Raw genomic sequence first — 15,745 nt, 5'->3', positions numbered from 1 at the left:
TCGGAACCGAGGATCCTTTAAGATCTTTTTCATGTCGGAACCCAATTTTTCACGAAAAAATAATATGAAATTTCGCCACCAAACTTAAAACTCAGAGATTCACCCGTTTAGGCATAAACACAAAAAATAAAAAACAGGACACGCTTAATCGTATTTTTTTTATTATTATAACTTAGGACAATACAATTTTCATTTCACCTATACTCGTATAACGTAGCGTGATTCGATGATAATGACTTCAAGACACATTTATTAGTACATCGCCTAGCGCGAAAGAGATAACACATACGTCTCCTTCGCTCTTACAGGCGAGAGAGATAGGTATGATGTCACTAATCTTGCTACATTATCAGGGCTATAATTATAAATAACGTCTGCACGTTAGAATGTAACTAAATACAATAGTATTGTGACGTATTGACACGATTCTAGAAAGGAGTCGACATGTCATTATCATCATCTATCTCCCTATAAATCTTGCTCCTCATCACCCTCAGAATCTTCAACCATGTCCTCGTCTTGGCATTCTTGGTAATCTTCATCGCCTGAAGGCTCTATGCCGAACTGCTGCAGCATTTCCGATATCAGCGCCTTTGGTACTTTGTACAAGGGTATGTCCGATGAACGGATCACTAGCGTTGCTCCACCTGGGGGCAAAAGAAAGTACATATTTATAATAGGCTAGTTTCAACTAGTCAAATCAGTTAGTTTTTACTAAACGTCAAAACACGAAATTCCTATGGAATTTGTATGAAAAAGCAACCTATAACGTCATGGAAAAACGTGACGAAATGTCGCACATATTATTACATATTTCTTTATTAAAATTCATAAATAAGTTAAATAGATATAAGGAAACGTTTTTTGTCACCTTTAGATCTGTCTTTATTTAGTAAAATCAGAATTTCATAATTTATCTTTGACCTACGAAACTACCCAAATATATTAGGTCACGTGATTGGAGGCAAGAAGCCGTGGAAACCCAGATGGTAGAATGCTTGCCTCTCACTTTGAGGTCGCAGGCTCGAATCCAGCACAGGCCAAAGCCAGTGATTGTCGAATTTGTTTTCAAATTCATGTTTGGATCATAAATGATTATTACGTAGTAAGTCTGATGTACATTCATCGCAAGATGAACTGTGTTTAGTACCCACGTTTCACCGAGCTTTCTGTTAGAGCAACGCCTTCTATAATGATCGAGCCAACCGTGTTAGTGAAAACTGCACTTGAGATAAATTAACTTATTGGTGCAAGTCCGGTACCGGGCTTCGAACCGGCGTTCCCCGAATGAGAAGCAAGCCGGAGTACCACAGGACCACATTAACTATAAAAGTAGTTTTTTTTTTCTTTTATTCAGCTAACATGCGATCGGGCCCTTGACCATAAGCAGTTATGTTATTTTGCCAGTGGGATGTTAGGCATGCGTTTCCAGTGTCAGGTTGCCTTCATTTTGTTTCTCACTGCTGAAGTTATGTTGCCTTTTTAGGCGTCTCAGCGGTAGTGGTTCACTTAAGGCCGATACAAGCCTGTTTTCATGGTGGACAATCCTTTTTCTATAAGGCTCGTAATATGCTCTGCTTCCTCTTTAATATTGGGCATTTGTAAATAGTCGTAAATTTCGTTCATTCTTGTAAACCATGGCGCATTAGTTATAGTTTTGAAAGTGTTATTTTGGAATCTCTGAAAATATCTATAAAAGCAGTATGGCAAATATAAAACGAAACATACGTAGCACAGTTCCGTCCATGGCCATGAGACTGGCGTACTGCTGCGGCGGTATATTGAACCGTAGCACGTTGTACATACGGTCGGAGCGCATCACCTTCACAGCCTGGAATCGCCGCACGAACGGAGCCATCGTGTCTTTTGTTGGCATGAAGGGTTCGCCATACACCTGCGGAAGATACGGACATACATCATATTATGTAAAGTTACGCGCGTGATCCCTGGGCAGAGCCACAAGCCATCGATAAAATAGCCTCGCAGACAATAATCGGCCATCATCATCATCAGCCGTACGACGCCCACTGCTGGGCATAGGCCTCCCCCAAGGATCTCCACGACGATCGGTCCTGCGCTGCCCGCATCCAGCGGCTTCCCGCGACCTTCACCAGATCGTCGGTCCACCTTGTAGCGGGCCTACCCACTGAGCGTCGTCCGCCATTCCAGAACCCTTCCGCCCCAGCGGCCATCGGCCAATAACCCAACAAAATCATAGTTTAAAATTGGTTATGTATTTTTATTGCCGAGCACTTAAGTGTAGGTCTTCGCACACTGCATGGTATAAGAAAACCAGGTATGATGTCTTTTGACTCCAGAATATTTTCGCGTTAACAGTAATGATATTGACCACGAGTGTTCGAAGGTCTTGAGAGTATTGAAAGTCAAGATTTAACTTCGGATTCCACTATGAAACTCAATACAATTCATAAATACCAGCGCTTCGTACGTGAGTGACACAAAGCCGTTTAGTCTATACCCGGACACTTCATACAAAACACCTCGTTTTACATACCTAGACACTACACATTGACGTTATCGTACACGCATCTGTGTGTGTAACGCCCAGACGATTGATGACTAAAGTAAGACCGAGGGGGTGAGGTAAACCTAGCTCAGCCGCTGGTGGGGAGCGGAGAGTTGCCGTTCTGTACGTAGTATTATTCTTTATTATATGCTACTAGGTACCTCCAATAGTCTAGACTATGAAGGTAAAAAGGTTTTTCATAAGGAAGATAAAGATAGATTCCTCTCTTAACTTACCTAAAATCTTCGTTTTGAAGTCCCTTACTTGTACTGCTTTCATCTTGACTTTAGAAACATTTTGAGGTGCAAAAATTCATATGGCTGACTTATCCTATCTTGCAATGAATGTACGACGGTCATATTCACTGCACGTCAGCACACCTCCGATATATCCTCATAAGGTTTGTCGTAGTGAGTTTAGTGCGAGTTCAGATGGTTCCGAACATTCAAACAAGCGGCAAAGAAAGAGGGTGAACAGATATGTTTGCCCTTAGAAAATTATGGATCTACCTACTCACTCAATTTCATCAGTCGTTCCTCAATCACGGTACTTGCAACAGTGTTGAAATATCGGGAGTCCCATATCCCTGATTAACGCGGTAAGAACCCAGTATTGTTTTAATTATATTCTCATAAGGCCGAGATTTCTAGAAACAATAGGGTTTGGATTTTAAAAGGACATTCGGTGTTACGATTTTATATTTGGTTATGGCCGCAAATGGTCGGGCCCAGAGCTCGTTGCATTTTGCATCAACGTTCTCGACGCTTCTGTACAAAGCATAGGGTTCACATTAAAGTTTCTTCTCTATATGTTTTAATTAAAATTGTTTTATTGCTGTCGACGAGTCAGAGGGAAATTTAAAAAAAAACTGCCATATGCCTTTGTTAGCTTATACATATAAGAAATAAGTTGAAGGAGCTAGGAATGGGATAGGATTAAGGAAATGTTTTTTATTTCTTTTCAATTAGGGTAGTTCTTCCAACATCCGAAGTAACAACATCGCAACATCGTAAATATTATTACTGTGAACAAAAAAATAGCCTAGAATCTTTTTCCATTGTGTTGTTTGTTATTTTGTTTGTTTTTGTTTTGTTTGCTTTTGTTTTGTTTGTTTCTTTGGCCGGCAATAGCCTCCGTGGTCCAGTGGTTGAGCGTTGGACTCACGATCGGTGTTCAAAGATCTACCCATTAGCGTTCACTGGTACAAGCTATTTTCATCGGTCATAATTATCAGCATTCATTATAATAGGTTAGTTTCCAACTAATCAAATCAGTTACTTTTTAAAAACACGTAATTACTATGCAATTTGTATGAAAAAGCACCATATGATGGCATAGAAAAACGTGACAAAATGTCGCATTTTACTTTATTAAAATTCATAAATAAGTGAATTAGAAAAAAGAAAACGTTTTTTGTCACCTTTAGAGCTGTTTTTATTTAGTAATGAGAATTTTATAATTTATCTTTGACCTAAGAAACTACCCAATTATCAAGTCTAAAAATAGTATTTTGCATTTTGTCGTGAAGGGAAATTGTGAGCACGTAGACAAATGAAAGGTGGTATTAAAGTTTACACTAACAAACGATTTATTACAAAATTCGCTTATGTTATGTACACAGCCTTTTTGCTTACTTAATACAGTAACGTAAAGTTAAAAAAAAAAACAAATATTTTGATTAATCAACGTATCTATGACGTTATCAGGGTTACTTTGATCTTTAAGGTACATATTCCTGCAGTAACCTTTTAATTTTATTTAAAGTTATGCCTATCGTTTTATCCGCCGAAAAGGAAAAGGCAGGATGATTGAGAAATGTTAATATTAAAAGGAACGAATGAATAACCCGGGCGAATCAAATCGGTATCTCGCTGGTATATTTGACGTGGGTTTTCAACTTAATTCTGTCGGGTTATACGCCTATGTAAAAGTTAGAGAGGTTGTCTTAAGTCTTAAGATTTCCGCCTAAAATTAATATGGATTCGGAAAAGGACGGGTCCCTTTTCTTTTCGGCAGATAAGAAAATGAAAGGTATAACTTAAAATCAAATTAGATGTCTGCTGGTATCAGCACCTATATGGAACTTAAACACTTATTTTAGTTTACATCTAATGGGTTCTTTTCAATAGAACATGGTTATATATTTAATGTACTGTCGCGATATAAAATATAAACCCAGTGTAACGTATATAATATCATTTTACTTATATAATCTTATGAAATCAAGTAGGAGAGACATGATAAAGGGAGGAAAGAAGATTAACATTGGCGTAAACTATAATCAAGGTTTAAGTTGGATGGCCCCGCGTAGCCATGGGCACCGTGCGCATTCTCTATCGAAAATTTGATTTCTTACATTTGATCTTTAACTGTATAGTTTTAAAATTAAAAAACAACTTATAGTCACGCTTCCAAAGAACTTGTAATGATGAAGGATCTAGTGCAAAGCAAATAAACTGGCCTTTACCAGCTGGCTTCCTGTGATACACTCTCCAATGGCTGCAGCCCACGTCACCATTTTGGGCATCTAATCGGTGTATTAAGGTGTTCGGATCTATTTTTTTATCTGGAATCCAAGCCAATGCAATCGCAGGTTTCGGGAAATGTTTCTTGCCTATTACGCTGAGCGAGGCGCCTTCCCAAAGTTCAAGTGATCCCACTAGATTTTCAAGCCAATTCCTGGATGCATTATTGACGCAATACACAAGAAGCCATCCAGGTTTGATAGTGTAACCTAGGAAGTTGGGTCCTTCGCCACTGGGACTCGAGTCTATACCCCTAAGGATGGCTTCTTTGAGAAGTTCCATTTCATTACGAGACATGGGTCTGTGAGCATCTTTAATTCCCACTCTTATGAGACTGTCATCTTTAGGAATATGGGGATTTTTCAGCTTTTTCTTAGCCCTTTTCCTTTTGGCCATTTTTTCTTCAATCTTTATCAATATTGGCTTTACTTGGATGGAATTCATAGGTCTCGGCATTTCCTCTGTAGGAATATCAGGAGTTATTGTTTCTATCTTTGGAATCTTGTTTGGCTTGTCTTCAGGCGATTCACTTAGTCTTGGTCGTTTTAGAGAATCAGTTACAGATCTTGGTAGTTCACCAGAACTGGTTGGATCCCTTGGAAGTGGGGTTGTCGCTTCTGTCTTTGGAATCTTGTGTGGCCTTTCTTGAGGCGATTCACTTCTTGGTCTTTCTTGGGACAAATGACTTATGGGTAGTGGCAGTTGATCAATATTAGATAAACCAACTAATATGTCAGTAGGTATTGTGTCTTCTATCTTTGAAATATTGTGTGGCCTTTCTTGAGGCGATTCGCTTGTTGGTCTTTCTTCGGACGAATGACTTATGGGTTGTGGCAGTTGATCAGTATTAGATGGACCAACCAGTGTGTCATTAGATGCTGTTTCTGATATCTTTGGAATCTGGTTTGGCCTTTCTTGAGGCGATTCGCTTATTGGTCTTTCTTCGGACGAATGACTTATGGGTTGTGGCAGTTGATCAGTATTAGATGGACCAACTAGTGTGTCATTAGATGCTGTTTCTGATATCTTTGGAATCTGGTTTGGCCTTTCTTGAGGCGATTCGCTCCTTGGTCTTTCTTGGAACGAATGACTTATGGGTTGTGGCAGTTGATCAATATTAGATGAACCAACTAATGTGTTATAAGATGCTGTTTCATCTATCTTTGGAATCTGGTTTGGCCTTTCTTGAGTAGAATCACTAATGGGTTTTGTCATTTCTTCAGTACTGGATGGTACAAGTGGTGTGGCAGTAGGCGTTGTTGGTTCTATTTTTGGAATCTCGTTTGGCGTTTTGAGCGATTCACTTCTTGGTCCGGCATCATTGAGTAGTGTTATACCATCAGCAGCCATCGGCCTCTGAGCATCTACAATACCCACTCTTATGAGACCATCAACATTGGGATTTTTCTGATTTTTCTTTGCGCCCTTTGACTTTTTAGCTTTTGACTTTTTTTTCTTTGCAGGCTTATTCATTGGTTTTCCGTGGAGAGAATCATTAATGGGCCTTGGCATTTTCTCTGTACTAGAACTAGCTATTGTGGCATTAGGCGTTGTTGCCTCGATTCTTGCAATCTTGTTTTTGCTGTCTTGAGGCGATTCACAGTTTGGTGATTTATTTGGGCCAGTTTTTTTCTGAATGCTGTTACGACCGAAGACTCTAGCAACAAGCGTCGACAGTCCCGACTTTGCAGCCTTTGATGGTGTGGGCAAACGATTACATGGTCTTTTTCTGGAACTAAATACTCGTATTTCATTAGGCGGTGCTAAATTTTCCTGGATTTTGGGATTCATCTTGTGCACCCGGCAACAGAGAGATATTGAAGCATGAATCTATATGTTTTATGAAACGGCCGAGGTAAGTTTGTAGCCAATTGGGGCCATCTGGATTTTTTACGAGACCTTTTCGGTTTTACTATAGGAGCAGTAGTAGCTCCTTTAGCAACTAGAGCAGAACCTTGGTATAAATCATTTTCTACTGTTATTGTAAAACTATGACCGTTATTTGGAAGAGATTGATCCGAGTTAGTCAGTTCGCTAGTTGGAAGTACGTCATCTGATTCTACAATCAGTGGTTCAGGTTCATGTACGACAAACTCCGACATACATAAAATATTTGGATTTAGTTCTTCATGTGTGAATGCATCAACAACTATATTAAACAGTCTGCATGTGTTTATTCTAAGTTGTTCATGAATCAATTCATCTACAACTAGGCAAGAATCTTCTATGTTTATTTCGTTCGTAGCAATTGGATAAGCTGGGTTATTTGGTCGTGGTATGTTGTTTGGATGAGCAATACCTATAGCATTAGACGTCGTTGGATATGCCACTGCAACATTCGTCGCAGCTGGATAAACTGGGTTATTTGGTCGTGGTATGTTGGTTGAATGAGCAATACCTATAGCATTAGACGTCGTTGGATATGCCACTGCAACATTCGTCGCAGCTGGATAAACTGGGTTATTTGGTCGTGGTATGTTGTTTGGATGAGCAATACCTATTGCATTAGACGTCGACGGATATGCCTCTGCAACATTCGTCGCAGCTGGATAACCTGGGTTATTTGGTCGTGGTATGTTGGTTGGATGAAAAATACCTATTGCATTAGACGTCGTCGGATATGCCTCTGCAACATTCGTCGTTGGTAGCGCTGCTGGATTGTTCTGGATTATGGGATATTGCTGATAAGTTTGAAAAGAATGCAAAGGGTGTTCAGGGAGGCGATATTGACGCCAGTATTTACGTCTCTCTCTAGCAGATTTAGGTACTTCCCTATGAATACGTTGTCTTAGTGGATGTTTTTTCTGTTTTACTATAGAAGCTGTATTAACTTGCGGAGTAGGATCTGGCGATTCATCATCTTCAATTGTTATTGTAATAATATCATCTTTATTTGGAAGTGAATGATCTATATTCTCTTCGCTAGGTGGATTATTGTCGTCCGAATCTATGATTATCAGTTCATCATCATCATCATCAACAACTATGATAGAATCTTTGTCTATTTCATTCTTTGTATCTTCTTCGCTCTTGCTAAGATCTTCAGAAGCCATTCCTTCGTCGGCCATCTTGTTGAATTTAATGAACTGTTTTAGTAATGTGCATAGAGGTATTAGCTATAAGAAATGTACTAAAGGCTGTAACTTACCCTGACTCTGTGGTAGGGCGCCTTTTGTGGAATGAAGTGATTTGCGATCACTTGTTTAACAATCTGAAACAAAAAAAAAGTTTTACATACTAAATTCCACTTCATATTAACTCAGAATCATGAGCTGAATCATCCCCTTCAGTATTTACTAGTCAGTTCAGGTAAAATAATACTTTAAACACTCTCCCATTGATTGAGGGAAGGTCTATGGCAGGTATGGTCAGTGGCAGCCTTAGCAAAGTGGCACCCCTCAGCCCCTTAAAATACAAAATTTTTCGATTGGTTTATGGCTACCGAAATTTACCTGTTTAAATCTTTTAAAAATGTTGTTTATGGTATGCGTTTTATGTGGCCGCAATTTTTTTAAATAATTTAATTATTTATTATTATTTTTTATATTATTATTTTTTTTTTACTTCTAGTTTGGGGCCAGGGTGGACTACTATTGGTTGATTTTGCCGCCCCCCCCTTATTTCGGCACCAGGTGCGATCGCACCACCCGCCACTGGGTATGGAAATATTTTTTTTTTTGATGAAAACCATGTAAGCGTTCTTTGAAAAATCACATTCTGGTGTGATTTCCTTCAACAAAACCTCGATTTCTTTAATTTCATTTCAATCCGGGTAAGAATTGAGCCACAGAAAAAAAAAACATAAAAACACATTTCGTAAAAAAAGTGTCTCATTTGACTAGGATGTCATGTAGACAATTAAATAAACAATTATTAAATACAAACCGCGGGAAAATAATAACTCACGACGAATTTAATAAAAAAAATAGAGAGGAAGGTAGAAGGAAAAAGTGGAACGGGAAGACCAAAAAGAGCTTACATGAAGAAACCAATTAAAGAGAAGCGAACGTCGAGAATTGGCCTTTGAGATAGACAAGAATGGAGAATGTTACACCGACAAGAGCGTGGCTGTTAAATTGATGATGAATGAATTACAAACCTCAGGTAAGTAAGGTGACAGTTTCTGTAGCTGTTCTCGAACCTTCTTCTTGGCAACCTCCTCTTCAGGATCCTCGCTCGACACTTCCGTATCCAAATTAGATACGTATTCTGTGATCTGTAAACCAAAATATACATACATGCATAAAATAAAATATAAAATGATATTATGAAATACCATAACACTTTTACCGAGTATTCATTGAGTTCACAATAGGCTAGTTTCCAACTATTCAAATCACATACTTTTTACTAAACATCAAAATACGAAATTACTGTGGAATTTGAAAAAGCAACTTGTGACGTTATAGAAAAACGTGACATAATATCACACTTATTATTAACTTATTTTTGAATTTTAATAAAGAATCACTATTATTTTTAATAAAGAATAGTGATTCTTTATTAAAATTCAAAAATAAGTAAAAATATTTAATTAATAATAAATAATAAGTTAATAATAAATAATAATTAAATAGAAATAATAAAATGGTGTTTGTCACCTTTAGATCTGTCTTTATTTAGTAATCAGTTTTTCCTATTTTTTTTTAATTTCTTTGACTAAAGAAACTATCCAATTATATGCCTTGTAGTGGTGTACAAAAACATACCTTTTTAATGATCCTCTCAGAGTATTTGTTGCTGGCAGACTGTATCTTGTCCAAGGGAATATTGTCAATCGCTGAAATTAAAATATAAGACATTATAGCTCGGTGGCGCAGCGGTAAACGCGCTCGGTCTGCCATTGTTGAAGTTAAGCAACTTTCGCAAAGGCCGGTCATAGGATGGGTGACAACAAAAAAAAAGTTTTCATCTCGAGCTCCTCCGTGCTTCGGAAGGCACGTTAAGCCGTTGGTCCCGGCTGCATTTGCAGTCGTTAATAACCATCAATCCGCACTGGGCCCGCGTGACGGTTTAAGGCCCGATCTCTCTATCCATCCATAGGTAAGGCCCGTGCCCCAACAGTGGAAACGTCAATGGGCTGATGATGATGATGATCATAACATATTTATTGCATCTTGCCCCCGTGACGTCCGATGCGCAAGTCCCAGATCCAGTTATCTTTCTCATATTCTTCCCATGCGTCGTCAAGTTCGTTTTTCCCAAAACCCATAAAGCTTTTTACATATGCGTCGCACTACAATTGAGCTCTTTGTAATCGGTTGGAATGCCCGTTGTGCTAACCACTTAGACAACAGTTACTGTTCTCATATCGTATTACACAAAAAACTCTTAAATTTATGGCAAACATTTGTACACGTTATCGTCTAACTTTTTTATTTATTGGACTTTTGAAATTGTTGTAAAAAACATTTCTAAGTGCATACCCTACAATATGGGATTCCCATGGTGTAAAGTTTCTCGGGATTCGTATAAAAAGTAACACAATATATCAAACATAATACGGACAGATATATCCATCGCATGACAGGCTGGTACGTGTACCCTGGTACCCTTATGTCGTGTGGGTTGTGAGGTGGATAACCAACCACATCAACCCTGGTGTCAGGGTTATTATTGAGCCGCCAAATGCCCCTTACATGACTCATGTAATGACTACGTATTTACATCAGTAAGTAGGAACGGTCGCGTCCTAACCAAACTAGAGATCACAAAGTGATTTTTGTGATTTGTCCCCAACGGGATTCGAACCCGAGGCCTCAGGATCATGAGCACAACGCTCAACCACTGGACCACAGAGGCCGTTGCTTAGCTAGTTACTTTTCCTGTTGTCGAGGATAGTTCGCTGTACACATAAATACACACATAAACACACGCCCTGTGTAGTTGTTTTTTTTTACGTGACTTATTGTAGATTTGCCGCAGATGGCATTAACTACTTGGCCGGACAAATGGGGAGTGCTGCGAGCTCTCACCCAGACAAAATTTAAGACAACAGGCCTGAGGGTGCCTAGTTGGGCGCGAACCTCGGCTCGAGAGGATAATATTTGAAAGAATTAACCGACCCTAGTGGGTCGATAGCGGTGAGCTCTGAATGAGCAAAATCGGTCTCGGGGGTAGTTGTAAATAACCAAATAAACTTTACTCACAATAAGGCTGAACACTGGCGTTCGTAAGTTCAGCCTCGATGACTTGCGAGCGAGGCACGCCCGCCGCGTCCTGCAGCTTATGCAGGGTAGACAGAATCAATTGGAAGTCACCGAAGTGAGGATGACACTTGCGATAGAACTTGCTCAATTGGAACCCTATCTCCATTACTTCAGGGTTCGTTTCTGATATCTCTTTTAGCCGCTCGAAGATTGTCTGTGGAATATTTATTTTTTTAATGTAGGTACTTACTGGTGATACAGGCACGGGGTGCGGGCTCGAATGCTTTCTCCAAGGCCCAGGAATCGAAACAACTTCACTATAGTTCAAGTCTTCACGTTCACAGAATAATATTAACGGACAGTAATTTTAGGCGGATGAGACGTTCGTTATATAAAAAAATGACGATTTAAAGTGTAACTAGGTACGTTACCTGAATTTAAATTTGGACTAAAATACACGGGCGATTCATTTTGTATACGGAACCCTAATTTATTACACTACTATCGCATTGTGATTAAAAAAAAAATGCTTTATTTAACCGCACACGGTACGCTAATACAGCGAACACACTTTTACTCTTGTCACTCGAAATCCTTGTGAAACTTTCACGAAAGCCCATAAGCCCCGTATAGCACCTTTTGAGGGCTAATGACAACCGACAGGCGCCCCAGTTGAACGGTAACTGACTTATACGGCCCCCGGCGGCAGGCCAACGGTTCATTCCCAGCCGGTTGTCAAGGCCATGGTGTAAGAAGACAACGGCGCGCGGCGCGAAATATATCAAGGCCTTCGACCAATAGCCGTTTGACGTCCATCTACGTAGATAGCAATCGTATCGTTTATTGGTCGAAGCTCTCAATAAAATGCGCGCCGCGCGCGGCACGGTCGTCATGCAGACCCGGCAGGTATGCTCAAGTGACAGTTCACATTTCAAGGTTAGCCCAGCTGACGTCAAAATAAACTACCCACGACCAATATTTTTATATTTACTTTGCAGGAAAATTTTGAATTTTCAGTAAAAGACTTACTTAAGTACAGTTTTAATTATTTTTATATAGGTATGTGACAGGTAATAGTAATTAAATACATTAGTCAGTAATTCACTTATTTTTCAATAATGAAATTTACGTCCTTGGAATGTTGGAGATATCAATTTAGTGGTAACACTTACGTCATCAAAGGGATAGCAATGGCGACTTGTCATAGGATTGAGCGTACCTGGTTTTCTTATACCGTGGTCAAGACTAAACAATACAAATGTTTACTTAACTTTCCTAGGAAGTAATAAAAATACCATACAACACGTCAAAAAAGCCCGGTACCAACCTAATTATTAATGAAACAAGGAACCAACATTCAGTAATAAAACATTTGACTACAAAACTAACAATAGGGTAGCAATAAACTGGCAATTCTAAGAACCTTCGCGAACGCATCTGTCGACGTTCAGTACCTATGCAATCTGCATTCCAGATGTGCACCGGGACGCCCCCGGACACTTCATACAAACAACCTCGTTTTACACAGACACTACACATTGACATTATCAACACGCGCAACTGTGTGTCTGACGTCTGAGGGCTGCCAATTACGATACCTAATTTAACCGTCATTACTTAGGTAGATCTAAGTAGATCTGGTCTGCGATTGTTGAAGGTAAGCAACTTTCGCAAAGGCCGGTCATAGGATGGGTGACCACAAAAAAAAAGTTTTCATCTCGAGCTCCTCCGTGCTTCGGAAGGCACGTTAAGCCGCATTAGCAGTCCGTCGTTAATAACCACCAATCCGCACTGGGCCCGTGTGGTGGTTTAAGGCCAGATCTCCCTATCCATCCATAGGGAAGGCCCGTGCCCCAGCAGTTGGATGATGATCATAAGATATTTTTTTTTTTAATAATTAGTCGCTTTTTTATATAAAAAAAGAGTTCTAGGCAGCTTAAAGCACAATATGGGACTGAAAATAATTTAAAAAAACACATAAAATTTCATGTATTTTTCGACAGGAATTTCCACTTCATCAACTCAGTATAATGGTCTGAATTATTTCCCAAAGTTTTCGTTACGGTGTCACTAACCCTGTATAACATAATGTTAATGTAACAGCACAAAGTACCATTGAACAAAAGCTCCGCGTCGCGCATGTACCTATATTATACATGTATGGCGAAATCGTGACCTCTGCCACAAATCACATAATTAAATATCGCTTTTCAGCCGAGAATAATAAGATTCATTAAATAAATATAAATAAATATTTCTATAAAATACCTTTATACCTATAAATACCTACGTATATACCTTAGCAATAGTGCGTGGTAACGCGGCCAGTATAATGGGCACCTTTGAACCAGGTACGAGAGGGGGCGGTATTTTAGACTGACCTGAACATACATACATACATAAACTCACGCCTATTTCCCACCGGGGTAAGCAGAGACTATAGAATTCCATTTGCTTCGATCCTGACACACTTCTCTTGCTTCCTCCACATTCATCAATCGCTTCATACACGCACACCGGTTCAGAGTAGATCGTATTGAACCTTTTCTAAGGACATCTCCACTTTGGTCATCGTAAGTCCTTCTCGGTCTTCCTCTGCCAGCCCTACCATCAACTTTCGCTTTATATACCGCTGACCTGAAGTGTTTGTGCAATAATTTAAAATGTTTTAATTAATCGTAATTTTAATTTATAAGTGACAAAGATAAAATATTGCTTTGTTTTCTTTAGCCCTATGAAAATTGTATAACGCTAGGGAGATGATGAGTTAGTTACCCGTGCGATGGCCTCCATGAGTTTGTGTCCCGTCTTCTTGCTCAGGTTGTACAGACCCGTGTATTTGCTCTGCAGCTCTGTCAAGATCTCTGTGTGGGTTTCTATCATTACCTGTTAATTTTAGAACATAACATAATCTCACAACTATATCCCAATGTGGTAGTCAGAGGCACTTTATTTTATTTATGTAATTGTTTGTTGCAAACTTTACAGCTTATAATAATCTTAATTAATGTTGTGATGTGAAAAATCTTATACTAGCCAATTACAAAGATTGACAAATTAAATTTTATACAAGCAGACAGTGAAAGACCACGAGGATTTAACCACCTTTTTGTATTTTATGTGTTCTCGAAAAAAAAAATTTTTAATTTGATTTGATTTGAAAGATAAGGAATCATAAAATCATTAAAATAACTACAATAATAACTAGCATTGAAATCTATGGCAAGGTCTAAGTACCCGTCTATAGGAACATAGCCTGGAAAGTCGTCATTGTTACCGCCGGCCACCTTACGAATAACAAATAAACCAGGGATGAATGTGGGTTTAAGTATTTCACAGCCAAGCAAAGTTCAGTCCACATACATACATAAACTCACGCCTAAATCGAATTCTATAAGCAAATGAAATTCTATAGTCACTGCTTACCCCGGTGGGAATGTTCAGACGAATTGTATGATAATTAGATTCAATTTTACTTGGCTGTCAAATACTTAAACCCACGTTCATCCCTGGTTTATTTTTAATTTGTAAGGGAGTATAGGTAATGCTTTCGAACAAAGACAACAGAACTTTCACACACATTTTATGTCTATAACCTGTTACGTGTGTTTATTATTAAATAAATAAATAAATACATACATACACACACAGGTTTCACTCCACAACTGTGCTCTAATAGGTGTGTATACCATTATCACTCAAAGAATATGGATGTCATGAGATAGGTACCAAATGTTACATAAAATATTCTTATAGGTACCTATTACTTTAATAGAAACAGAAAAGAAAATAAAGTAAATAAATTCACCTTATGTGGAGGTTGAGGTATCCTGAGTCTCAGTCGTGTTTTGAGGGGAATCTTACCCTTCTTGGAAGCTGCTTTCAACTGTGGAAGGAAAATAGAAAGGTTTACATAGAATACACTGCAGTATATTCTCATTTTTACTTATTCTTACCCATACAAATTATAGACATCATAATGCAAGGATGTGGCATACTACTGAGGTGTATGGTTGATTTTCACGGATTATACTTACATTAGGCACTGTTTTGGGAACGTATGCGGTATACTTTGTCTTGCTATTGATAACTTCTATAACTTGCACCGGATCTAACCTCTCTGATAGTTTCACATAACAAACTTTAACTCCATTCTTGAGATTCATAAGATCCAACGCTTCGAATTCTCCTTTTACAGTGTTCGCCAACGATTTTACAAAAGCAGGCATAGTTACCTGAAAAACATACAAAATATTTAAGTATTTTTGTGTCCGAACATTTTTCACCAAATAAGTTATTTTGTATAGGTACACTATATCACTCACCCTGGGAGGTATATTTTTAATCGCTATTATAGACATTGTAAACGAATAACTTTCAAAGTTTTAACTCAATACCTTTACAATACCTAATAAGAGAAAATATTAATAATTTCGATAAATAAATATTCGGATGAACGTAAAGATACACAGCGAATGAATGAAATTCATGTCAAGATTCGAATTCATTCAATGAACGGACGTTTGGCATGCATTGCTCGTTCT

At 38.6% G+C, this 15,745-nt stretch overlaps 2 protein-coding genes across 2 annotated transcripts; both read right to left on the bottom strand.

Moving 5' to 3' along the window:
• Window positions 1-139: 139 nt before the first annotated feature.
• On the bottom strand, window positions 140-15,681 carry LOC126378132 (uncharacterized). The gene is made up of 10 exons (XM_050026317.1): window positions 15,527-15,681; window positions 15,239-15,436; window positions 15,010-15,087; window positions 13,977-14,087; window positions 11,202-11,415; window positions 9,762-9,832; window positions 9,152-9,268; window positions 8,201-8,263; window positions 1,729-1,894; window positions 140-647 (listed from the first exon to the last, which is right to left on the bottom strand). The coding sequence occupies exons 1-10, from the start codon at window positions 15,560-15,562 to the stop codon at window positions 469-471; spliced, it is 1,233 nt and encodes a 410-aa protein (XP_049882274.1). The 5' UTR covers window positions 15,563-15,681; the 3' UTR covers window positions 140-468.
• LOC126378079 (zonadhesin-like) lies at window positions 3,661-6,858 on the bottom strand. Its single transcript, XM_050026222.1, has one exon. It carries the CDS (start codon window positions 6,841-6,843, stop codon window positions 4,861-4,863), a length of 1,983 nt encoding a protein of 660 aa, XP_049882179.1. The 5' UTR covers window positions 6,844-6,858; the 3' UTR covers window positions 3,661-4,860.
• Window positions 15,682-15,745: the final 64 nt, after the last annotated feature.

Source organism: Pectinophora gossypiella, chromosome 25, assembly GCF_024362695.1.
Source record: "Pectinophora gossypiella chromosome 25, ilPecGoss1.1, whole genome shotgun sequence".
NCBI lineage: Eukaryota > Metazoa > Arthropoda > Insecta > Lepidoptera > Gelechiidae > Pectinophora > Pectinophora gossypiella.
Note: the sequence above shows the minus strand (reverse complement) of the source record. Positions and strands in the feature narration are given on the sequence as shown.

Bases quoted from the DNA above. Each gene is read 5' to 3' on its own strand.
- LOC126378132 (XM_050026317.1), bottom strand. From the start codon at position 15,562: ATGTCTATAATAGCGATTAAAAATATACCTCCCAGG. The intron at 14,088-15,009 runs GTGAATTTATTT...TAAAATTAACAG, and splicing joins TACCTCAACCTCCACATAAG to GTAATGATAGAAACCCACAC. The intron at 8,264-9,151 runs GTTTGTAATTCA...TTTTTGTTTCAG, and splicing joins TGTCACCTTACTTACCTGAG to ATTGTTAAACAAGTGATCGC.
- LOC126378079 (XM_050026222.1), bottom strand. From the start codon at position 6,843: ATGAATCCCAAAATCCAGGAAAATTTAGCACCGCCTAATGAAATACGA.